Source organism: Hibiscus syriacus, unplaced genomic scaffold, assembly GCF_006381635.1.
Source record: "Hibiscus syriacus cultivar Baekdansim isolate YM2019G1 unplaced genomic scaffold, ASM638163v2 tig00111372_pilon, whole genome shotgun sequence".
Classification (NCBI taxonomy): Eukaryota; Viridiplantae; Streptophyta; class Magnoliopsida; order Malvales; family Malvaceae; genus Hibiscus; species Hibiscus syriacus.
The window spans coordinates 899,232-925,880 of NW_024063072.1; the positions used below are offsets into that span (position 1 = coordinate 899,232).

General features: G+C 34.5%; 1 protein-coding gene and 1 non-coding gene across 2 annotated transcripts; both read left to right on the forward strand.

Annotated features, from left to right (window-relative positions):
• The first annotated feature begins 206 nt into the window (after nt 1-206).
• On the forward strand, nt 207-818 carry LOC120159763. The gene has a single exon (XM_039170322.1). It carries the CDS (start codon nt 207-209, stop codon nt 816-818), a length of 612 nt encoding a protein of 203 aa, XP_039026253.1.
• A 25,532-nt stretch (nt 819-26,350) lies between these two features.
• TRNAM-CAU lies at nt 26,351-26,435 on the forward strand. The gene is given in 2 exon segments: nt 26,351-26,388; nt 26,400-26,435. It is a non-coding gene; the product is annotated as a tRNA-Met (tRNA).
• Nucleotides 26,436-26,649: the final 214 nt, after the last annotated feature.

Genomic DNA, 26,649 nt, shown 5'->3' on the forward strand with positions numbered 1-26,649 from the left:
GTCTTCCACTATTCTGCATTTAAATATCGGTATATTTGAGCTGATCTTGTGTGGATAATATCAATCACCATTCCACTTTACTACTTATCTGTTACTCCTATAAATATACAACCTTGCAGTCCCACATTAACACAACCAAAACCTCAAAATAAAACAGAAGTTCTCCCTTTCTGCAATCAAAAATTAGGAATTTTCCTTTGTCTTCAATGGGAGTGTTTGATCATTACGTTTCCTCTCTTTGTTGTGAAGTGAGAATCTTGGAAGCCAAAAACATAGAGCTGAAGTCCCATGGTAACCTTTTTGTCAGATACTATCTTCCTGCAGGGAACAACAAGAGAATTCAACTAAACACCAAGCAAATCTCCACTAAGTCATCCAAAATGATCATCTGGAACGAGTCATTCTCTTTGGAATGCTCAGCATCTGAAGCATCAGTTAAGTACCTGAAGCAACAGACTGTAGTTTTTGAGCTCCGAAAGAAGAAGAAACTGGGGAAGTCTGTGGTTTTGGGTAGAGCTGAAATTCCATGGAAAGCTGTTTTTGAATTACCGAACATGGAGATTGATGAATATTGGCTTGCCATGGTTTCGATGAATGATGAGGTTCTTGAAACTTGTCTCAAGCCTCCTTCAATACGTTTATCAATGAAACTGGTTCAAGGTCCAACGATGGTGGAGATGGAGAAGAAAAACAAGAGAAAACAAAGGTTGAAGAAGCATTGGGAAGGGTGTGGGTGCGAAGGCAGTGATGGAGGGTGCAACTGTGCTGCTGATTATGAAATATTTGCACTTGCAGCTGCCATGGAAGGACTACTTTAAAATAGTGGCCAAAGCACTAGGGATATTAGTATTGTTTTTATTTTTGATTTGTATTTGTTTGTTATTATATTGTTGTTAAGAGATTAAGCTAATTTCTTTGAAGGCTTTGAAAAAATTATAAATTTTTGGCCCAAAAGATTGACCCAACTTCACGACGAATGAGTCATCTGTAACACAACAAGAAAAAACAGTTTCATACTAAAGTCTTCATGTCAAATTTCAGCTTTTCGACGAAGTATATTGGGCTAGAAGATGATCCAGTGGAAACTTTCCAACGCTTTGAGCTCGATTTCAATTTCACGACGAAATATATCGTATTTAGAATTTTTCCGTTCAAACTCAACCTCACGGCGAGAGAATCATTTCATGATTTAGTCCAAATTAACAAACCAGTCATGTCATCGGATTTCAACTATACGACAGAGGATATTCGATAAGATGAGAATCGATTCCCATAATATATTAAACTCAATGATACATTCATGATGGACGAAATTTGTGTCTTTTAATCTTTGTCCTATTTCCATTACACGATAATGGGCAAAGAGGGGCAACTGTAGACATATTTTCATCCAACTCGGGTTATTCATTTAATAATATTAGTTTATTATATTATATAGTATTAATTTGTATCGTATAAATGTGTTACGATTATATCGTATACATAAATATATTATACTATATACTATAATATACTATTATTATCATTTCATATTTACTCATTTCTTTTTTTTACAGACCCAGAATCCCAGTGTTTACAAACCCAGAAGCCCAACAGTGATCCAACAAGCAACAACCCGAGACCCGGTTTAGATCTGAATCGGCCCCAAGGTGTAACCCGAATCAGTTAGGGTTTGAAACCCTAGCTTCTCACCATTTCCTCAGCGCCGCATCTCCCCCCTTCAAAGAGTCCTCACGCCGACCGTTTTTCTCGGCACAGTAACAAACCCGACGACGTGGTTTTCATAGACATCAACAAACAACAAACAAGCAGTCTTTTAGTCCGAGTAAAACTCTAGGAAAATCTGAACTAAAATAGTAATCTAGATATTATAAATACATGTAACTAGACACAAGAAAGGACTCACGAGATACACAAGAAATATACGAAATAAATACAAGGAAAATCAAAGCAAACATACGCAAGATCTATTTGTAAAACTCAAAAAGAAGGCAATAAAAAAGGGTTTTTTTACCTTGTTCTGTTGTTGTATTTGCATGTGGCTTGGGGGTTTCATTTTTTTCTCTTTTTGTTTCGAAAAGCCGATGAACGTGGGGGAGGGTTCGATATCTTTTTTCTCAGATCTAGCCCTCCCCGAGGCTATTTTGCAAAAAAAAAAATCTTTGTTTTCGAAAAGGGGAGGGAAAAAGCTATCGAAAAAATCAAATTTTTTGTGGACCACCGCCGATAAACGAAGACCGGCGTCGATCTACGGCAGTTGACGAGGCGGTGGTCGTCGGAATCTGGGTTTGAGGCTGCCATGTTCTTCATTTGCTGAAGAACACTTTGAATGTTGAGAGAAAATAAGGGAAGAGGTTTTGATCGAGTAAAGAGAGAATAAAAAAATGAAAAGTGTATTGGGTTTTTCGTATTTATACCAAACCCGTTTAACCCGATCCGGACCCCAGGATCCGTGTATTTTCAATTAAAAGGGGGAAATTCCAGTTTTGGTCCCGTATTTTTTAAAAAGCTTATTTAACCCCCTAAATTGAACTTTTACCCCGATTGTTTCTTTGAAATTTACCCCCAATTCGTTTTCCTTTCAATTTAGTCCTTTATTACTAATAATATTATATATATTTTATTTATTTATTTAATTTAACATTAATATTTATCTATATATATGTATATATCTATGTTGAAAACATTTTGATATTTCGATATAACAAATTAAGTTAAATGAATTTTAAGATTTTCCAAAAAGATTTTCTAAGTATATTCGATATAATTATTCGAATATCAAAATATTACTCCAAATCTTTCAAATGTCATTTTTAATCCTTACTCAAGTGTAAAATTAAGTTTTAATCTTAAAATAATCTCAAAACAATTTTACAAAATATTTCGAACCATTTCAAAGCCAAAAATTCCAGATTGCTCAGAGGGGACCGATTCCCCCTGAATGGTTTGGCTCCGAGAAAAACAGAATGCTCGGAGGGAACCGATTCCCCCCTGTTTAACGGTCAAAATATTTGAATTTTACACTTAGGGAACCGATTCCCCATGAGGGGGTACCGATTCCCCACACGTTCCAAGCAGAAATATTAATTGTTTTCACACTTAAACGGCTCCAATAACTTCATTAATGATCCCCAACATTCAAAAGTGATTCAAGGTGTATTTAAACAAGCTTAGAAGCCATTGATCAATAACAAGAAACAACAAACAACTAGAATCAAGAGAGAATCAAAGAGAAAGCATCAAACCTCAAGTTTGAGCATTTCAAGCCTATTTTTCATTCAATATTCATTTTTCTTTCAAGAACACTACTTGTACTCAATTGTATTCATTCTTGAGTGTTCTTTTCTCTTTGTTCTAGAATTGTGCAAACAATCTACCTTGTGAGGATTTCCTTGTAAGTTTGCAAATTTGTATTGTTCTCTTTGGGAGAGAGTGTTCTCAAGAATTTGGGGTATAATTCTTGAGGTTTTGTAAGGTTACTCTTTGTCCTCAAAAGAAAAATAAATTAGTGAATTTGTTGAAAATCCTTAGTGTGGATAGCTAAGGTAGTGGACGAAGACTTTGGTTGAGAAAGTCGAACCACTCTAAATCGTTGTGCAATTATTTTCAATTTTCTGCAAAAGCTTCCACTAAATTTTTAATTGCCAATTCACCCCCTCTTGGCCGATTCCGTCAATCGATTAACTCAACAATTAGCATCAGAGCCTAACTCATTTGAAGGTTCAATCGTCTCTTGAGTTGATTCGGGAAGAGTTACATCGATAATTAAAGTCATCAATGGCCTCCACTTCAAACTTCGACTCCGGTCTCGATTCGATGCCCGTCAACAAGCCTCCTTTCTTCAATGTGGCTAACTATGCCTATTGGAAAAATAGGATGATGTACTTCATTCAAGCAAGTGACATGGGAGCATGGAATATTGTAGAAGACGGATATATCAAGTCTCTTACTCATCCAAGAATGTGGAGTGAATGAGAGACAAGATTGTTCCAGCTCAATTCTAAAGCCATTCATATCATATTTTGTGCTCTTGGACCAGATGAATACGGAAGAGTTTCATCTTGTACAACCGCCAAAGAAATATGGGACAAGCTTCAAGTCACTCATGAAGGTACCGATGAGGTAAAAAAATCTAAAATTAGTATTCTAACGCATAGCTATGAAAAATTTTAGGATGAAACCAAATGAAGATATCAAAGCTATGACGAATAGATTCTCAACGATTGTCAATGGTCTCAAATCATATGGAGAGATCATTTCAAATGAAAAACTTGTGAGGAAGTTAGTTTACTCCCTTCCAAAATCATGGCAATCAAAGAAGACGACAATCATCGAGTCTAAGGACCTAACGTCCTTAACTCTTGAAGAACTAATCGGTTCCCTCCTCACTCATGAAATGATGCTTGAGATGAAGTGGACCTCGATAAGATTGACGGACGAGGAAATGGCATTGTTTGCCAAACGGTTCAGAAAAATGATGAGACCTTATCGAGGAAGAAAATTCAAATGAAATGAAGACCTCAAAAATGAACCAAAAGAGAAGAACTCGATCATTTGCTATGAATGCAAAAAGCTGGGGCATGTCAAATATGATTGCCCACAATTGAAGAGAAAGGGTCAATCAAAGAATAAGCACAAGGCTCATGTGGCTATATGGAGCGATGAAGAAGGTTCCGATGAAGAGGAACAATAAGTAGCAAACTTGTGCTTGATGATATTTGGGGAAGATTCTAAGGTAACCTCTAACTCATCTGATTTTGATGATTTATCCTATTATGAGCTATTAGAGGAATATAATGGGTTGGATTCGGATTATGAGAAATTGTTTTTAAAATATAAAAATGATGTTTTAAAATTGAAAAATGAAAATAAATTCATATCCAAAACCAACAACGATCTTGAAAGTAAAATCAAAGATTTGGAAATCAAACTAGAAGAGTTTGAAAAGAAAAATTTGGATTTGCAAAATTTACTTTCAAAGGTCAATGATGATCATCAAAAGAAAATTGATGATCTTAAAACTTCTTTTGATAAAGTTGGATCAAAACGTTTTGAAAAAGGAGAAAATTCAAAATCTAACTTTGTTAGAAAAGGTTTTAAAAACTACAATCATAGAGGTTCCCAAAGAACCTCTAATGGAAAATCGTTATAAGTATGTGGGTTCCTAAAGAACTCATTACTACTAAAGATAAAGATATCCTACACAAATGGATACCTAATGGGACTAGGATTTTGGAAACTAATGAATATGGACCCAAAAGAATTTGGGTACCAAAAATAAAAAATTAATCTATGTTTGTAGGGAAATGAGCATTACTACAAGGCACAGGAAACAAATTCAAATTCATGGTACCTTGATAGTGGATGCTCGAGACACATGATCGGGGACAAAAACTGGTTCATGGAGCTTAACGCCAAAAATGGAGGAGAAGTGACTTTTGGTGATAATTCAAAAGGTCACATTGAAGGTATAGGTACAATAGGTAATACCTATTCCATACAAATTAAAAATGTTTTATATGTGAATGGATTAAAGCATAATCTTTTGAGTATTAGTCAATTTTGAGATAAAGGATTCAATGTCATGTTTGAAACTAATGGTTGTAAAGTTATTGACATTGCATCTAATCGGATTATGCTTGTTGGTCATAGAATAGGAAACATTTATATGGTGCATTTAGATTATATTAATGTGACTAATTTATGCCTAGTTGCAAAAGATGAGCATGATAGTTGGTTATGGCATATGAGACTAGGACATGCTAGCATGAGTGTTTTGCAACAGTTAATTCAAGGAGACTTAGTAAGAGGGCTGCCTAAACTGAAATTTGATAATGATAAAATTTGTAATGCTTGTGCTAAAGGAAAACAAAAGCGAGTTTCTTTTAAATCTATTAATGACATATCAACTAGTAGAGTATTACAATTGATCCATATAGATCTTTTTGGGCCATATAGAACTACTAGCTTGGGTGGAAAACAATATGTATTTGTCTTGGTAAATGACTATTCTAGATATACTTGGGTTCTATTCTTAAGTACTAAATATGAAGCATTAGAAAAATTCATCACGTTTTCAAAAATAATCCAAAACGAAAAAGGTTACTCTATAACTAGTGTTAGGAGTGATCATGGCACTGAATTTGAAAATCTTGGATTTACTGAATTTTTTAATTCTAATGGTATTAGCCATAATTTCTCAGCACCTAGAACCCCTCAACAAAATGGATTTGTTGAGAGGAAAAATCGAACTTTAGAAGAAATTGCTAGAACCATGCTTTGTGAAAATAATTTGCCAAAATATTTTTGGGTGGAAGCCACAAATACCGCTTGTTATGTTGTAAATCGAGTAATGATTAGGCCAATTTTAAAGAAAACTCCATATGAAATTTTCAAAAATAAAAAGCCTAACATTAGCTATTTTCATCCTTTTGGATGTAAATGTTTTGTTTTGAACAACAGTAAAGAAAACCTTGGCAAATTTGACGCTAAAAGTGATGAAGGAATTTTTTTGGGTTATTCCTTAAATTCTAAAGCTTATCGAGTATTTAATAAAAGAACTTTAGTTGTAGAAGAGTCTATACATGTTGTTTTCGATGATAATCCCCTTCCGAGGAAGGATTCTTGTGTGTGAATGATGATGTAGGCATTATAAATGACGTTGGACATGATGTTGGAGAACCATCATCAAATGAAGAAACAAAAGATGAGGTAACTCATGATCCCCACGAGAATCCAACCATTGAAGAAAGGGAAGTATCTTATCCAAGAGAGTACAACTATGTCAAGGATGGTGAAATCATAGGTGATCCATCCAAAGGGGTAAAAACTCGATCTTCTCTTAGAAATATTTGTAATTATGTTGCATTTATCTCATGCATAGAGCCTAAGAATATTAAAGAAACATTAAATGATGAACATTGGATTATGGCTATACAAGAGGAGTTAAATCAATTTGAGAGAAGTAAAGTTTGGACATTAGTTGAAATTCCTAGTAATAAATCTATTGTAGGTACTAGATGGGTATTTAGGAATAAGCTTGATGAGAGTGGTAATATAGTGAGAAACAAGGCTATACTTGTTGCTCAAGGGTATACTCAAGAAGAGGGCATAAACTATGATGAAACATACGCTCCCGTAGCTAGGATGGAAGCAATTAGAATGTTATTAGCATTTGCATGTTTTCATGAATTTAAATTATATCAAATGGATGTTAAAAGAGCATTTTTAAATGGTTTTATAAAAGAAGAAGTGTATGTGGAACAACCTCCAGGTTTTGAAGATTCAAAATTTCCGAATCATGTTCTTAAATTGACAAAAGCACTTTATGGTTTAAAACAAGCTCCTAGAGCTTGGTATGAAAGATTGTCAAACTTTTTAATTGAAAAAGGTTTTTCAAAAGGGAATGTTAACACTACATTGTTTTTAAAGCATAAAGGTAAAGATTTATTAGTAGTTCAAATTTTATGTTGATGATATAATATTTGGTTCTACTAATGATGTTCTTTGCCAAGAATTTTCTAAGCTAATGCAAAGCGAATTCGAAATGAGCATGATGAGGGAGCTCTCATTTTTCTTGGGACTTCAAATAAAGCAAAGAAAAGATGGCATCTTCATCAATCAAGCTAAGTACGTAAAAGATATGCTCAAGAAGTTTGGACTGGAAAATGGCAAACCTCATGACACTCCAATGAGCTTTTCAACAAAGCTTGACTTAGATGAAGGAGGTAAATGGGTAGATGTTAAATTATATAGGTCAATGATTGGATCTTTACTTTATCTAACTGCAAGTAGACCGGACATTATGTTTAGTGTTTGCTTATGTGCTAGATTGCAATCATGCCCTAAGGAATCACATTTACTAGCTGTTAAGAGAATCTTTAGATACCTTAAGGACACTCCTAGTTTAGGATTTTGGTATTCTAGAGACTCTAGCTTTAGCTTGCATGCCTTTTCTGATGCGGATTATGGAGGATGCAAATTAGATAGGAAAAACACCTCTGGTACTTGCCAATTCCTTAGAAATGTGTTGATTTCTTAGTTTTCAAAGAAACAAAATTGTGTTGCATTATCTACCACTGAAGCCGAATACATTTCAGCTGGTAGTTGTTGTGCACAAGTTTTATGGATGAAACAACAACTTTTTGATTATGGAATTGAAGTAGGTACTATTCCTATCAAGTGTGACAATACTAGTGCTATTTGTCTCACTAAAAATCTCATCCAACACTCTAGAACTAAGCACATTGAAATAAGACATCACTTCATTAGAGACCATGTCACTAAGGAAGATGTAGTTCTAGAATTTGTTGATACTTTGCATCAATTAGCGGATATCTTTACAAAACTTTTAGACAAGGAACGTTTTTGGACGCTTAGGAGAGAATTAGGTTTAACTGACCTATCTTCACTTAGTGTTTAAAATAATTTTAGCACTATTAAGAATAAATGAAAAATGCATATAATAGTATTTTTGATTGCATTCATTACTTTTAGTTAGGGGGAGTTTATGATTCTTGGTGAAAATTAACTTTATGTTCAAATAAATTTTAATGATAAATTTTATTGATTGAACATGATTAATTTTCAATATGTGAGTTGTCAATACCACTAGAGAAAATTAATTTAGAATTCTGTGAGCTTAAAATCAGATTTTAGCATTTTTGGTGCAGAGGGAATCGATACCCCCTTGAAGGGGAACCGATTCCTCATTTGAAGGGGAACTGATTCCCCCCACAGGGGAATCGATACCCCCTGAGGGTTCTGGTTTTATCGGGCAGAACCCTTATGTTTTGCTCAAAACCCTCTTCTCTTCTTTCTTCACGCAAATAACTTTCTCCATCTCTCAAATCTCCATTTTGCCTCAAAACAACGTTTTTAATCAGAATTCTCTTCAAATATAATCTCCTAAACTTGTTGGAATCATCAAAATCGTGCAAACTTCATCTAATCTCACTCAAATCCGAAATTCTTCAAGGTATTTTTCTAAAACTTCTATTTCACCAATTTTTGAATATATAACTAGTTTTAATTAGTTCTCGGTCAAACTTTAGATCGGGCATTGATTGTTTAGTGATTAGAAACTATATTTTACAACTAATTTCATCAAAAACACAAGAATTTTCCAAAATTCTTTGAAATATTTGAAAAAAAAACTGTTTTTCAAATTATTGTGTTTTGATTGAATTATGTTGTTGTCATGAAAATTATACATATATTTATTTTCAAAACCTTATTTTCAATAAGTTTTTCAAAAACTTTGCCCATTAGAATTGATATAGAGAACCTTGAAATATTGAGGACTCAATTGAGTTTGGGATTGATTATTTTGCATACATATGTTTTTAAAAATACAGGTTATCTTTCTATTCCGATTATCTTAAATCATGTCTCATAAACGTTCTAGGGCCTCCTCTAGTCGTTCTAGCTAACCTCCAAACTCACCTCCAAAACCTCCACCTATCCCACAAATTCCTATTCCTAATCCCGATGATCCAAACATGACCATTCGCAATTCTTGTTTCAATGAACCAAGTCGTAAACAAAATCTCTACTATAGGTTTTGTCAATACTTTGAGTCCTACAAAATTCGGGAAGAACGTATCCCATCTCTTCAAGCCATGCTAGACATCAATTTTCGTCATCTTTCTACTCTTCATGAGTGGAAATTTGACAAACTCTTCGAGCTTGAACCAATTGTCTACCATCAACTTATTCGTATCTTCTACTCTAATGTTTTTGCATTAAAAACCGAGAGGAAACCTTAACCATAGGGATCTGATCCTATCTTCTAGGACGATTCTTTCATCTTGACTCAGACTCTGTTGAGTTAATCGATCTACGGAATCGGCCAAGAGGGGGGTGAATTGGCAATTAAAAATTTCGTGGAAGCTTTTGCAGAAAATTTAAAGTAATTGCACAGCGATTTACAGTGGTTCGACTTTCTCAAACAAAGTCTACGTCCACTACCTTAGCTATCACACTAGGATTTTCCAACAATTCACTAATTTGTTCTTTCTTTTGAGGCCAAAGAGATAACCTTACAAATCCCTCAAGTATACCCCAACTCTTGAGAACACTCTTTTTCCCAAAGAGAAGATTACAAATTTGCAAACTTACAAGAAAAACTCACAAGGTAAGATGTTTGCACAATTCTAGAACAAGAAAAGAACACTCAAAGAAAATTACAAATGAGCACAATAAGTGTTCTTTGAAAGCAAAATGAATATTGAATGAAAATTGGCTTGAATTGCACAAACTTTGTGTTTGATGCTTTCTCTCTTGTTTCTCTATGATTTTGTTGCTGATTAAGGGCTTCAGAACTTGTTTAAATACACCTTGAATCACTTCTGAACGTTGGTGATAATTAGTGGGGATAATAGAGCCGTTTAAGTGTGAAAACAATTAATTTTTCTAGGTGGAGCGTCTCATGCATCGATGCATGATCAAGTATGCATCGGTGCATTCGTGTAAAATTCAAATATTTTGACCGTTGGAACACTTGATGCATCGGTGCACCAAGTGTGCATCGATGCATGGCTTGTGCATCGATGCATCAAATGCATTCGATGTTTTGAAAATATTCAGAGTGCATCAATGCATGGAGAGTGCATCGGTGCATGGAATGCATTCGATGTTCAATTAATTCATCGATGCATCGATGCATGGACTGATGCATCGGTGCATGCCTTTGAATAATTGATTTAAGGCTTGTTTTTGGTTCAAAATACTTTGTGAATTATTTCAAAAATAGTTTAAGTACAAATCACAATTTTACACATTTAGTAAGGATTAAAATTGATCTTGAAAAACTTGGAGTAATAATTTGATATTCGGTTAATTGAATTGAATTTGTAAAATCATTTGTGAAATCTTAAAATTCATTTAACTTAATTTGTTATATCGAAATATCAAAAATGTTTTCAACAATCTCCTCCTTTTTGATATAACAAAACATTTGAATAATTTTAAGATTTGTTTAAGAAATTATTTTTGAAATCGATTTTGAAAAACTTACTCCCCCTTACTATAGCACATCTATAGCACATCTTAAATTTCTCCCCCTTTTTGTTAAATCAAAAACTCTATATAAACGTTTTAAACAAGAATTTTGAAAAACATTAGCCAATTGATTTATTAATAATAAGCTGCTAAGATCACAATCAAAAGAGAGATTAGCCATTAGTTTTCATAAACAATATTCATAATAAAATGTGAAATGGCATAATTGGTCATATATCTAATGATGCAAAATGAATAAAATTCAAACCAAATATATTAAAATTAAGTTCAAACATTCAAGCATCCAAACATCCAAACAAACATAAACATTCAAATCAAAAAGTTTAACAATCCAAGTTCTTAAAGTTTAAAACCAAATATCATCAAATAACGTTTAATCATCCATAGCGGAATCGGGAGGAGGAGGAGGATAATGAGCTCTAACTTCAAGAGTAAGAGCATCCATACGATCACGTATCTCCCTCTGAAACTCAGTAATCGTAGACTCCATGGAAGCAAAACGCATATCAAAACGGCTCTAGAAAAGATTGGAAAAGGTGGCGTTTGATCATCTTGCCGAGCTGGTACTTCCTCGTCAAATCTCTCATAAGCCTTTGAAGCTCTGGATCATTATCAGCGTCAGGAGCGGAGGAGGAGGAGGAGCACGAGAAGAACTAGGAGCAGCTCGTGAAGAACTAGCTCCCGGGGTTTGCTTACCGGGTCGAAAAGACCATAGTCCGGTGTTCTCATCCAATTTCCAATCCGATTTCTTTAAGGATGTGATATTGATTGGGTTTTGGAGCGGAATAGGATTGTCAAGGGAGACATCTAGGCCGAGTTTGATAAACAAATTGCTTGACAACCATAAGGTAGGGTTTCTACATGCTTTGAGGGAATGATGTTTATGATATCGACAAGCGCGCTAAAGACAATATGTGGAAAATTGATTTTCTTTTTGTCTTTATACAGTGCATCCACCATAAGTCTGTAGTACGTAGTGTGGAGTACCGACCTGCGGATGGTCTAAACCACCAAGAGATCATTAAGTGAAGAAATCGATCGTGTGAGACCTAAAGGTACTGACACTAGCATTAGGAAGATATGGATATTCCACATCTTCCTTCTCATTAATAAACCCTCGTCATCTAAACCAAAATGAGATTCGATGGATTCAGAAGTAACGTGATATATTGTCCTAAAAGATAGGATCTAATCGCTATAGACCGCACTGAGTTGTGTTCTGAACAAACCGCATTGGAATAAAAGATGCGGACAAGTTGGTGAAAGACGATGGGTTGAAGAGAAAATAGTTTATCAAACTTCCATCGCGAAGAATTGAGAGGTATTCAAATTCAAGTTTATCATAGCTTGTAGAGAAGGAATACGCTCTTCCCTAATACGATAGGATTGGAAGGAGTTCATGTACTAGAGTACAATCATCCTACGGTTTTCAGGCATGTTAAAACAAGTACTAATGAGGGATGAAGGAATATTGGATGGATTTGAGGTCTAGGAGCGGGAGGACGGTTTTGGTGAGACCGACTCGAGGATGATCTAGGCGTTTGCGATTAGCATGATTAGGGAAATCGGAAAAGAAATATCACCTGCAATTTAAAAAACACATGTATGCACAAAATTCAATCCCAAAACAAATGAGTCCTCAATAATTCAAGGTTCTCTAACATAATCCTAATGGGCAAAGTTTTGAAAACTATTTAAAATTAATATCATAATACGCATAGTTTTCATGAAAACAACACAATTGAATCAATAATTTTCGAATAATAATAATAATTTTTTTTTGAAAACTATTTAAAATTAATATCATAATACGCATAGTTTTCATGAAAACAACACAATTGAATCAATAATTTTCGAAATAATAATAATAATTTTTTTTTTGAATTCGAAATTTCCAAAAATTTGAAAAATTATGCGTTTTTGATGAAATTCGTTGTAGAAACTAGTTTAGAATCATCATATAGCCAATGCCCGATAATTTTCAAACTAAACTAATCTAAAATAGTCCTAAGTTCAAAAATTTAATGAAATAGAGTTTTTGTGAAATACCTTGAAAAATTCGGATTGAGGGGAATGAGGGATGTTTTTGCGCGATTAATGAGTGTAGCAGGTTGTAGGATGAAAAACTTGAAGAATCCGATGTTTTCCCGAAGATTTTGAGCAAAAATAGAGATTTGAGGTGAGAGGGGGATGAACGGCCGAGAGTTTGTGTTTTAGGTTTTGAGAAAAAATGAAGAAGATGAAGATTTTAAACCTAAAACCCGACGGATGCATCGGTGTATGGTCTTATGCATTAAAATTAATTTTTATTAAGAATCATAAACTCCCCCTAACTAAACTCCCCCTAACTAATAGAATACAATCAAAAATTATTATTATAAGCATTTTTCAGTATTAAAAGTGCTAAATTATTTTAAACACTAAGTGAAGATAGGTCAGTTAAACCTAATCTCTTCTAAGTGTCCAAAATCTTTCTTTATCTAAGGGTTTTGTAAAAATATCCGCTAATTGGTGCAAAGTATCAACAAATTCTAGAACTACATCTTCCTTAGTGACATGGTCTCTAATGAAGTGTGTCTTATTCAATGTGTTTAGTTCTAGAGTGTTGGATGGGAATTTTTAGTGAGACAAATAGCACTAGTATTGTCACACTTGATAGGAATAGTACCTACTTCAATTCCATAATCAAAAAGTTGTTGTTTCATCCATAAAACTTGTGCACAACAACTACCAGCTGAAATGTATTCGGCTTCAGTGGTAGATAATGCAACAAAATTTTGTTTCTTTGAAACCAAGAAATCAGCATATTTCCAAGGAATTGGCAAGTACCGGAGGTGTTTTTCCTATCTAATTTGCATCCTCCATAATCCGCATCAGAAAAAGCATGCAAGCTAAAACTAGAGTCTCTAGGATACCAAAGTCCTAAACTAGGAGTGTCCTTAAGGTGTCTAAAGATTCTCTTAACAGCTAGTAAATGTGATTCCTTAGGACATGATTGAAATCTAGCACATAAGCAAACACTAAATAATGTCCGGTCTACTTGCAGTTAGATAAAGCAAAGAGCCAGTCATTGACCTATATATTTAACATCTACACATTTACCTCCTTCATCTAAATCAAGCTTTGTTGAAGAGCTCATTGGAGTGTTATGAGGTTTCCCATTTTCCAGTCCAAACTTCTTGAGCATATCTTTGACGTACTTAGCTTGATTAATGATGCCATCTTTTCTTTGCTTGATTTGGAGTCCCAAGAAAAATGAGAGCTCCCCCATCATGCTCATCTCAAACTCACTTTGCATTAGCTTAGAAAATTCTTGGCAAAGAACATCATTAGTAGAACCAAATATTATATCATCAACATAAATTTGAACTACTAATAAATCTTTACCTTTTCTCTTTAAAAACAATGTAGTGTCAACCTTTCCTTTTAAAAAACCTTTTTCAATTAAAAAATTTGACAATCTTTCATACCAAGCTCTAGGAGCTTGTTTTAAACCATAAAGAGCTTTTGTCAATTTTAAAACATGATCCGGAAAATTTGAATCTTCAAAACCTGGAGGTTGTTCCACGTACACTTCTTCTTTTATAAAACCATTTAAAAATGCACTTTTAACATCCATTTGATATAATTTAAATTCATTGAAACATGCAAATGCCAATAACATTCTAATTGCTTCCATCCTAGCTACGGGAGCGTATGTTTCATCATAGTCTATGCCTTCTTCTTGAGTATAGCCTTGAGCAACAAGTCTAGCCTTGTTCCTCACTATATTACCACTATCATCAAGTTTATTTCTAAAAACCCATCTAGTACCTGCAGTAGATTTATTACTAGGCCTTTCAACTAATGTCCATACTTTACTTCTCTCAAATTGATTTAATTCTTCTTGCATAGCCATAATCCAATGTTCATCTTTTAATGCTTCTTTGATGTTCTTAGGCTCTATGCATGAAATAAATGCAACATAATTACAGGTATTTCTAAGAGAAGATCGAGTAGTTACCCCTTTTGATGGATCACCTATAATTTCACCATCCTTGACATAGTTGTACTCTCTTGGAAAAGATACTTCCCTTTCTTCAATGGTTGGATTCTCGAGGGGATCATGAGTTTCCTCATCTTTTGTTTCTTCCTTTGATGATGATTCTCCAACGTCATGTCTAACGTCATTTGCTTGTACAATACCTACATCATCATTAACAGAAGAATCCTTCCTTGGAAGGGGATTATCATCGAAAACAACATGTATAGACTCTTCTACAACTAAAGTTCTTTTATTAAATACACGATAAGCTTTAGAATTTAAGGAATAACCCAGAAAAATTCCTTCATCACTTTTAGCATTAAATTTGCCAAGATTTTCTTTATCGTTGTTTAAAACAAAACATTTACAGCCAAAAGGATGAAAATAGCTAATGTTAGGCTTTTATTTTTGAGAATTTCATATGGAGTTTTCTTTAAAATTGGCCTAATCATTTTTCGATTTACAACATAACAAGCGGTATTTGTGGCTTCCGCCCAAAAATATTTTGGCAAATTATTTTCACAAAGCATGGTTCTAGCCATTTCTTCTAAAGTTCGATTTTTCCTCTCAACAACTCCATTTTGTTGAGGGTTCTAGGTGCTGAAAATTATGGCTAATACCATTAGAATTACAAAACTCAATGAATCCAAGATTTTCAAATTCAGTTCCATGATCACTTCTAACACTAGTGATAGAGTAACCTTTTTCATTTTGGATTATTTTTGAAAATGTAATGAAATTTTCTAATGCTTCATCTTTAGTACTTAAGAATAGAACCCAAGTGTATCTAGAATAGTCATCTACCAAGACAAAAGCATATTGTTTTCCTCCCAAGCTAGTAGTTCTAGTTGGCCCAAAAAGATCTAAATAGATCAATTGTAATACTCTACTAGTTGATACATCATTAATAGATTTAAAAGAAACTCGTTTTTGTTTTCCTTTAGCACAAGCATCACAGATTTTATCATTATCAAATTTAAGCTTAGGCAACCCTCTTACTAAGTCTCCTTGAATTAACCGTTGCAAAACACTCATACTAGCATGACCTAGTCTCCTATGCCATAACCAACTATCATGCTCATCCTTAGCAACTAGGCATAAATTAGTCATATCAATAGAATCTAAATGCACCATGTAAATGTTTCCTATTCTATGACCAATAAGCATAATCCGATTAGATGCAAGGTCAATAACTTTACAACCATTAATTTCAAATAAGACATTGAATCCTTTATCGCATAATTGACTAATACTCAAAAGATTATGCTTTAATCCATTCACATATAAAACATTCTTAATTTGTATGGAAGAGGTATTACCTATTGTACCAATACCTTCAATGTGACCTTTTGAATTGTCTCCAAAAGTCACTTCTCCTCCATTTTTGGCGTTAAGCTCAATGAACCGGCTTTTGTCTCCGGTCATATGTCTTGAGCATCCACTATCAAGGTACCATGAGTTTGAATTTGTTTCCCGTGCCTTGTAGCAATGCTCCTTTCCCTACAAACATAGATTAATTTTTGATTTTTGGTACCCAAATTCTTTTGGGTCCATATTCATTAGTTTCCAAAATCCTAGTCCCCTTAGGTATCCATTTGTGTAGGATATTTTTATCTTTAGTAGTAATGAGTTCTTTAGGAACCCCATACTTCTAATGATTTTTCCATTAGAGGTTCTTTGGGGACCTCTATGATTGTAGTTTCTAAAACTTTTTCTAACAAAGTTGGATTTTGAATTTCCACCTCTTTCAAAATGTTTTGTTCCAACTTTATCAAAAGAAGTTTTAAGATCATCAATTTTCTTTTGATGATCATCATTGATCTTTGAAAGTAAATTTTGCAAATCTAAATTTTTCTTTTCAAACTCTTCTAGTTTGATTTGCAAATCTTTGATTTTACTTTCAAGATCGTTGTTGGTTTTGGATATGAGTTTGTTTTCATTTTTCAATTTTGAAACATCATTTTTATATTTTAAAAACAATTTCTCATAATCCGAAGCCAACCCATTGTACTCCTCAAATAACTCATCATAAGATAAATCATCAAAATCGGATGAGTTAGAGGTTACCTTAGAATCTTCCCCGAATGCCATCAAGCACAAGTTTGCTACTTCTTGTTCCTCTTCATCGGAACTTTCTTCATCGCTCCATGTAGCCACATGAGCCTTGTGCTTATTCTTTGATTGACCCTTTTTCTTCAATTGTGGGCAATCATATTTGACATGCCCCGGCTTTTTGCATTCATAGCAAATTATTGGGTCCTTCTCTTTTGGTTCATTTTTGAGCCCTTCGTTTCGTTTGAATTTTCTTCCTTGGTAAGGTCTCATCATTTTTCTGAACCGTTTGGTAAACAATGCCATTTCCTCGTCATCATCATCATTATTAGAATCACTCTCATCTTTTGTGGATTTGAGAGCAACTCCAATATTTTTCTTCTTCTCCTTTTCCTTTGGTGTCTCTTCAACTTTATCAAGGTCCACCTCATCTTCGAGCATCATCTCATGAGTGAGGAGTGAACCGATAAGTTCTTCAAGAGTTAAGGACGATAGGTCCTTAGACTCGATGATTGCCGTCTTCTTTGATTGCCATGATTTTGGGAGGGAGTAGACTAACTTCCTCACAAGCTTTTTATTTGAGATGATCTCTCCATATGATTTGAGACCATTGACAATCGTTGAAAATCTATCCGTCATAGCTTTGATGTCTTCATTTGGTTTCATCCTGAAATTTTCATAGCTATGCGTTAGAATACTAATTTTTGATTTCTTTACCTCATATGTACCTTCATGTGTGACTTGAAGCTTGTCCCATATTTCTTTGGCGGTTTTACACGATGAAACTCTTTCATATTCATCTGGTCTAAGAGCACAAAAAAATAATATGGATGGCTTTGGAGTTGAGCTGGAACATTCTTGTCTCTCCTTCACTCCACAACCTTGGATGAGTGATAGGCTTGATGTATCCTTCTTCTACGGCATTCCATGCTCCCATGTCACTTGCTTGAATGAAGTACATCATTCTATTCTTCCAATAGGCGTAATTAGCTCCATTGAAGAAAGGAGGCTTGTTGACGGGCATCGAATCAAGATCGGAGTCGTAATTTGAAGTGGAGGCCATTGATGACTTGGTAATCGATGTAACTCTTCCCGAATCGACTCAAGAGGCGATTAAACCTTCAAATGAGTGAGGCTCTGATACCAATTGTTGAGTTAATCGATCTACGGAATCGGCCAAGAGCGGGGTGAATTGGCAATTAAAAATTTCGTGGAAGCTTTTGCAGAAAATTTAAAGTAATTGCACAGCGATTTACAGTGGTTCGACTTTCTCAAACAAAGTCTACGTCCACTACCTTAGCTATCCACACTAAGGATTTTCCAACAAATTCACTAATTTGTTCTTTCTTTTGAGGCCAAAGAGATAACCTTACAAAATCCCTCAAGAGTATACCCCAACTCTTGAGAACACTCTTTTTCCCAAAGAGAAGATTACAAATTTGTAAACTTACAAGAAAACCTCACAAGGTAAGATGTTTGCACAATTCTAGAACAAGAAAAAGAACACTCAAAGAAAATTACAAATGAGCACAATAAGTGTTCTTTGAAAGCAAAATGAATATTGAATGAAAATTGGCTTGAATTGCACAAACTTTGTGTTTGATGCTTTCTCTCTTGTTTCTCTATGATTTGTTGCAGATCAAGGGCTTCAGAACTTGTTTAAATACACCTTGAATCACTTATGAACGTTGGTGATAATTAGTGGGGATAATAGAGCCGTTTAAGTGTGAAAACAATTAATTTTTCTAGGTGGAGCGTCTCATGCATCGATGCATGATCAAGTATGCATCGGTGCATTCGTGTAAAATTCAAATATTTTGACCGTTGGAACACTTGATGCATCGGTGCACCAAGTGTGCATCGATGCATCAAATGCATTCGATGTTTTGAAAATATTCAGAGTGCATCGATGCATGGAGAGTGCATCGGTGCATGGAATGCATTCGATGTTCAATTAATTCATCGATGCATCGATGCATGGACTGATGCATCGGTGCATGCCTTTGAATAATTGATTTAAGGCTTGTTTTTGGTTCAAAATACTTTGTGAAAATTGTTTCAAAAATAGTTTAAGTACAAATCACAATTTTACACATTTAGTAAGGATTAAAATTGATCTTGAAAAACTTGGAGTAATAATTTGATATTCGGTTAATTGAATCGAATTTGTAAAATCATTTGTGAAATCTTAAAATTCATTTAACTTAATTTGTTATATCGAAATATCAAAAATGTTTTCAACAGAATCCATTGCCAAAGCATTAGGATTAGATAATGAAGGATTAGACAATGAAAAACTTACGGTAGGATCTCAGTATAAGCGAAGGGATAGTACAAGTGTTCTAGACCTTCATGACCGTTTTCTTCACCTAATGATCTCTTGGTGGTTTCGACCATCCGGGGGCCGTTAGTCTACTCTTCGCTCCTTAGATCTATTTTGGCTTCATTGTGTCCAAAATAATCTTAAAATTAACCTTCCACATATTATTTTTGCTGAACTTGTCGAAACCGTAAATCTTGTTCCCAATAAGAAATTATGTTCTTCTTTAGTTTACAGTTGTATTCTTAGTAATCTGTTTAAGAAGGCTGGGCTTAGAGTTGGTCTTGATGCTTCCTTTCCCCTCAAAAACCAAATTAATCTATTATATTTAACTAAATCGGGATGGAAGATCAATGAAGAAACTGGTCTTTGGGTTCGTACAGGTGAGCAACCGCCTGAAGTTGACGACTCTGACGATGAACCAGAATAGCACGAGGAACAAGCACGAGCAGAGGAACAAACACAGCCTGAGGATCAAATGCCTCCATACTTTCGATCCTTTATGGAGACATTCGATTTTTGATATGCTTCCATGGATTCTCGCTCCACTTCTATAGAATCTCATTTATCCACAATGAGAGCTCAACAATTGGAAATTCTCCGGGAGATGCGCACAAACAATGCTTCTATGAATGAACGCATTGATGCACTCTCACATGAGATGGCCTCTATGTGAGCTCATTTTCCTCCTCCCAATCCTACTACGGATGCTTGATTCTGTGTTATGCTTTAGTACTTTGAACTTAAAGCTTATTGTTTCAACATTTTGAATGTTTTTGGATTATTTTTACTTTGGTTGTTGGATATTTGAACTAATTTGATGAATTATGGATGTTTGAACTTATATTTCTATATATTTGGTTTGGTTAAATTTATTCATTATTGCATCATTTCCATAAATTACATATATGACCAATTTTGCCATGTCACATTGTTTATGAATATTGATTATGAAGCTAATGGCTAACGTTTCTCTTGATTGTGTTCTTAGCAGCTATATCTATTATAATCAATTGACTAAGTACTTTTCAAAACCTTGTTTAAAATTCTTTTAAAAAATCTTTTTGATTTAACAAAAAGTGGGAGAAATGTTAAAAGTGAGAAGTGTTAGAGTAAGGGGGAGTAATTTCAAACTTGATTTCAAAATCTTAAAATTACTAAAATGTTTTGTTATATCAAAAAGGGGGAGATTGTTGAAAACATTTTGATATTTCGATATAACAAATTAAGTTAAATGAATTTTAAGATTTTCCAAAAAGATTTTCTAAGTATATTCGATATAATTATTCGAATATCAAAATATTACTCCAAATCTTTCAAATTTCATTTTTAATCCTTACTCAAGTGTAAAATTAAGTTTTAATCTTAAAATAATCTCAAAACAATTTTACAAAATATTTTGAACCATTTCAAAGCCAAAAATTCCAGATTGCTTAGAGGGAACTGATTCCCCCCTGAATGGTTTGGCTCCGAGAAAAACAGAATGCTCGGAGGGAACCGATTCCCCCCCAAGGGGGTACCGATTCCCCCTGTTTAACGGTCGAAATATTTGAATTTTACACTTAGGGAACCGATTTCCCATGAGGAGGTACCGATTCCCCCCACGCTCCAAGCAGAAATATTAATTGTTTTCACACTTAAACGGCTCCAATAACTTCATTAATGATCCCCAACGTTCAGAAGTGATTCAAGGTGTATTTAAACAAGCTTAGAAGCCATTGATCAATAACAAGAAACAACAAGCAACTAGAATCAAGAGAGAATCAAAGAGAAAACATCAAACCTCAAGTTTGATCATTTTAAGCCTATTTTTCATTCAATATTCATTTTGCTTTCAAGAACACTACTTGTACTCAATCGTATTCATTCTTGAGTGTTCTTTTCTTTGTTCTAGAATTGTGCAAACAATCTACCTTGTGAGGATTTCCTTGTAAGTTTGCACATTTGTATTGTTCTCTTTGGGAGAGAGTGTTCTCAAGAATTTGGGGTATAATTCTTGAGGGTTTGTAAGGTTACTCTTTGTCCTCAAAAGAAAGACAAATTAGTGAATTTGTAGAAAATCCTTAGTGTGGATTAGCTAAGGTAGTGGACGTAGACTTTGGTTGAGAAAGTCGAACCACTCTAAATTGTTGTGCAATTACTTTCAATTTTCTACAAAAGCTTCCACCAAATTTTTAATTGTCAATTCACCCCCTTTTGGCCGATTCCGTCAATCAATTAACTCAACAATCTATTATTTTTTTCTTCCTTTTGTTTATTTTGTTTATTTTTTCTAACATTTTTATTTATATATATATATATATATATATATATATATTATTTCTGTTTTTTATATTTTTCTTTACATAACGTTTTATTTATATATACTTTTTTTGTCTTTTTTATTTTATTATATATATATATTGTAGTTTTATATTTTATTTTGTTTTTTTGTTTCCGTTTTTTATTTGATTTAATCTTCTTTTTTCTTATTTAATTTATATTTCATTTCATTTTGTTTTGTTTTGTTTTGTTTTGTTTATTTTATTGTTTTGCTTTTTGGAGATTAATTTTTTTAGGGTTTATGTTTTTTTTATATTTTAATATACTTTTTTCATTACATTTTGTATTTGATGTGTATTTTAATGCAAGCAAGATTGAAACACATAAAGGCGAAAAGATAGCAGCAAACTTGTACATGCTGAAGGGAGAGACTTTGTTAGAAGCAGAAGCCTCTGTTGCCTCATGTAGTTCAGATTTTGCAATTCTATGACATCAGAAACTTGGACACATGTCAGAACAAGGAATGAAAGTCCTTGTGGAGCAAAAGCTACTTCCAGGCTTAACAAATGTATCACTTACTTTGTGTCAACATTGTATAACAAGTAAACAACACCGGTTGAAATTCAACACATCAAATTCTTGAGGCAAAAGAGTTCTAGAATTGATTCACTCTGACGTATGGAAAGCACCAGTTACATCCCTAGGTGGAGCAAAATATTTTGTCTCATTTATTGATGACTACTCCAAGAGATGTTGGGTGTACCCTATTAAGAAGAAGTCAGACGTGTTTTCAACTTTCAAAAACTTTAAAGCGCGGGTGGAACTTGATTATGGAAATAAGATCAAGTATTTCAGAACAGATAATGGAGGAGAATACAGAAGTGAAGAATTTGATGACTGTTGTAGGAAAGAATACATCAAAAGACAGTTCACAGTGGCGAATACTCCTCAACAAAATGGAGTGGAAGAGAGGATGAACAGAACCATGTAAGAACAAGAGCAATGTTGAGGGATGTAGGCCTAGAAAAATCATTTTGGGCAGAAGCAGTCAATACCGCATGTTATTTGGTGAATCGAGCTCTATCAACTGTAATAGAGTTGAAGACACCAATGGAGATGTGGACTGGTAAACCAACTGATTATTCAAACCTCCATGTATTTGGAAGTATTGTGTATGTGATGTACAACTCCCAAGAAATTTCAAAGCTGAATCCAAAATCCAGGAAATGCAAATTCTTGGGGATGCTGATGGTGTAAAGGGGTATCGCTTATGGGATCCCACTGTCCGCAAAGTGATCATCAGCAGGGATGTTATCTTTGTAGAAGATAAACTACAAAGAAAAGAAGATTATGATAGCACTGAAAAGTCAAAGACTACACAGATACATATGGAAAAGGAGTTTGAACAAGGAGATTCTTCTGAAGCAGAACCAACACATGATGAACAAGAACCAGAGAGTTCTGAAGCTCCAACAACTCGTCAATCAGATTGTGTGAGAAGACGTCCCAATTGGCACTCAGATTATGTTATAGAAGGAAATATTGCATACTGCCTTTTAACAGAGGACGGTGAGCCATCAACATACCAGGAGGTAATAAACAGCTCAGATGCTTCACTGTGGATGATGACGATGCAAGAAGAAATTGAAGCCCTTCATAAAAATAATATATGAGATCTTATGCCACTACCACAAGGAATGAAGTCAATTGGTAACAAACGGGTCTTCAAAATTGAGAGAAATGTTGACGATCAAGTGGAGAGGTATCGTGCAAGACTGGTTGTCAAATGATATGCTAAAAAAGAAGGTATTGATTTTAATGAAATCTTTTCTCATGTGGTTCGACTAATAACAGTTCGAGTAGTCTTGGAAATGTGTGCTACATTGAACTTACATCTAGAGCAGCTAGATGTTAAAACAACTTTTCTTCATAGAAATCTTGAAAAAGAAATTTACATGCTCCAGCCTGAAGGTTTTGAAGAAAAAGAAAAGAAGAACTTAGTTTATAGGTTAAACAAATCTTTGTACGGTCTAAAGCATGCACCGAGGTGTTGGTATAAGAGATTTGATTCCTTCATTATGTGCCTTGGATACAACATACTTAATGCAGACTCTTGTGCTTATTTCAAGAGGTTTGGTGATAACGATTTTGTTATATTGCTGTTGTATGTGGATGACATGTTGGTTGCAGGACCCAACAAAGATCATATTGAAGAATTGAAGGCACAACTAGCTAGGGAATTTGAAATGGATGACTTGGGATCAACAAAAAAGATTTTGGGGATGCAAATTCACTTAGACAGAAGTAATAGGAAGATTTGGCTTTCACAAAAGAATTACTTGAAGAAAATCTTGTCAAGATTCAACATGCAAGATTGTAAGCCAATTTATACCCTTCTTCCTATTAACTTCAAATTATCCTCCAGTATGAGTCCTAGCAGTGAAGAAGAAATGATGGAGATATCTCGAGTACCGTATGCATCGGCAGTGGGAAGTTTAATGTTCACTATGATATGCACAAGACCAGACATTGCACAAGCAGTGGGAGTGGTTAGTTGGTACATGGCGAATCTAGGCAAAGAGCATTGGAATATAGTAAAGGGGATCCTAAGATACATCAAAGGGACCTCAAATATTGCATTATGTTACGGAGGATCAAACTTACTAATAATTGGGTATGTAGATTCTGACTATGCAGGGGATTTGGATAAAAGCAAATCTACTACAGAATATGTGTTCAAAGTTTCTGGTGGAGCTGTAAGCTGGGTTTCAAAATTGCAGTCAGTTGTGGCTACGTCCAAAACAGAAGCAGAATATGTAGCAGCTACACAAGCCAATAAAGAAGCAATTTGGTTGAAGATGCTATTGGAGGAGCTTGGACACAATCAAAAGTATGTCTCTCTGTTTTGTGACAGTTAAAGCGCCTTGAATTTAGCAAGGAATCCAACATTTCATTCAAGGACAAAGCACATACGAGTTCAATATCATTTCATTCGTGAAAAGGTGGAAGAATGAACAATAGGTATGCAGAAGATCCATACCAAAGATAACATAGCAGATTTCATGATTAAGGTGATCAACGCTGATAAATTTACTTGGTGTTTATCCTCTTGTGGCCTGTCAGAGACGTAAGCAAGATGAAGGTACAAGGTAGAAAGAATGGTGTGAAGATATGATTGTTCCAATCAAATCTTCAAGTGGGAGATTGTTGACTATGCACCGAAAGGTGCATAAATTTAATGCACCGAAAGTTGGAATAAAATATTCCACCCACGTTTGTTGAATTTTTTGGAAATGGTAAAATCACAATTTAGTCATTGTACTTTAGAGTATTTATAAGATTAGTCCTTAAGCTTCAACTATAAATACCCTAACTCATTTAGCTTCAAAATCATCCCAAATCATTCTAGCTTTCTCCCAATACTAGAGAATTTAGAGAGTTTTCTTGAGAATTGTTTTCTCCTTTTTATCAAGAGAGAATTATCATTGTTTTCTCCTTGGTGGATCGAGAGAAGTTGTAATTCCTATTTTCTCATAGTGAAATTCTTCTACCGTTGCTCGTGGTTTTAACATATATTATTTAGGGGTTTTCTACGTAAATTTTGTGTGTTCTTTATCTTTATTTTCTCAAATTGTCAGTTGCGATTTTGCTCTATCCGATAGCCGTATTCCGCAACAATAACTCCAGCTCAAAGATCAACAAAGATCGAACGTGATCGTCGATGCCGCCAAGTGCGTACATATCAACAATTCTATTTCTCTCAATATTTCATTTCCCCCCTTTTTTTGGTTCTTATATTTAAAGTACTACCACGTGCTGATTTCCCAGCTTTTGTTCATATCTTTGCAACCAACGAAGCTGGATTTCAAGAGATTGTAGAAAAAGAAAGGGAATTGCAGGCTTTAGTGGTGGTACATCAAAAGATCTAGGACTAGAAGAAACTATGAAGCTTGTATCGTTTCACCCCATATATCTAAGATCCCATTTTCGGCTCTCAATGATTCAGTTGTCGGATGGAGAATTTTAAGAGAACATGGATTCGAAAAACTATTCTTGTAGGGTGGTATACGTTATCAATAACTAAAGAAAAAAAATATTAACTCCTTATGCCAAAGAAATGTCCATCTATCTTTTTCTTAGCTGTCCTCAGCATGGGTAGTGGGTGAATTACTCCACTGATAACCCCTAATGAAGTCTATCATTTCAAGAATTTCTTCTTCTTAATCTATGATCTCATGCTTTGTACTAGACCATGATACATATTACATATTCATTTAAAGGTTGTTTAATTCATGGGGAACGAGTATATATAATATGTTGGTATGTTTATTCTTTTAGCATTCGGAATCCAAGTTTTTAAGCATTGTCACTCGTGAATGAGTTCTTGTGCAATTCAGTCATTTCATGATTTCCTTTTCGGCATAAAATTTTTCACTTCAACAATAATCTAAATTGTTCTTAGATGTGAATGTCGAATAAAGGAATACATATGTTTGATTTAATTTTTCTCATCCTTGAATGATATCCAAATATAAATCATCGAAATGGTGTGAGTTTGTTCCGAAGAGTGGCTTTGCTGCCTTACTAATCAGAATGGCAGGAAAATAAAATGTCTGTAGTTAAATTCATATCTTTATTCTTATAGTATTAATCGAGCATGGAGTATCAACGGGGTGGTGGCGCAGTTGGCTAGCGCGTAGGTCTCATAGCTTCTGAGTTATCCTGAGGTCGAGAGTTCGAGCCTCTCTCACCCCATTATTTTTTATCCCATAGATTTTCCAACTAGGCTTGGGCGGCTGATGCAAAATCACCTTATGCAACACCGCCACGTAATAATGCAACCCAACGGCGTAGCCGACCAAGGCCAACGTCCTACAACCTAACCCAGACTCGGTCGAGAAAACAAGAACCATATGCATCAAAAGGAGCGATAAGTTAGCACATATCCAAGTGTCTGAACCGCCTGCAG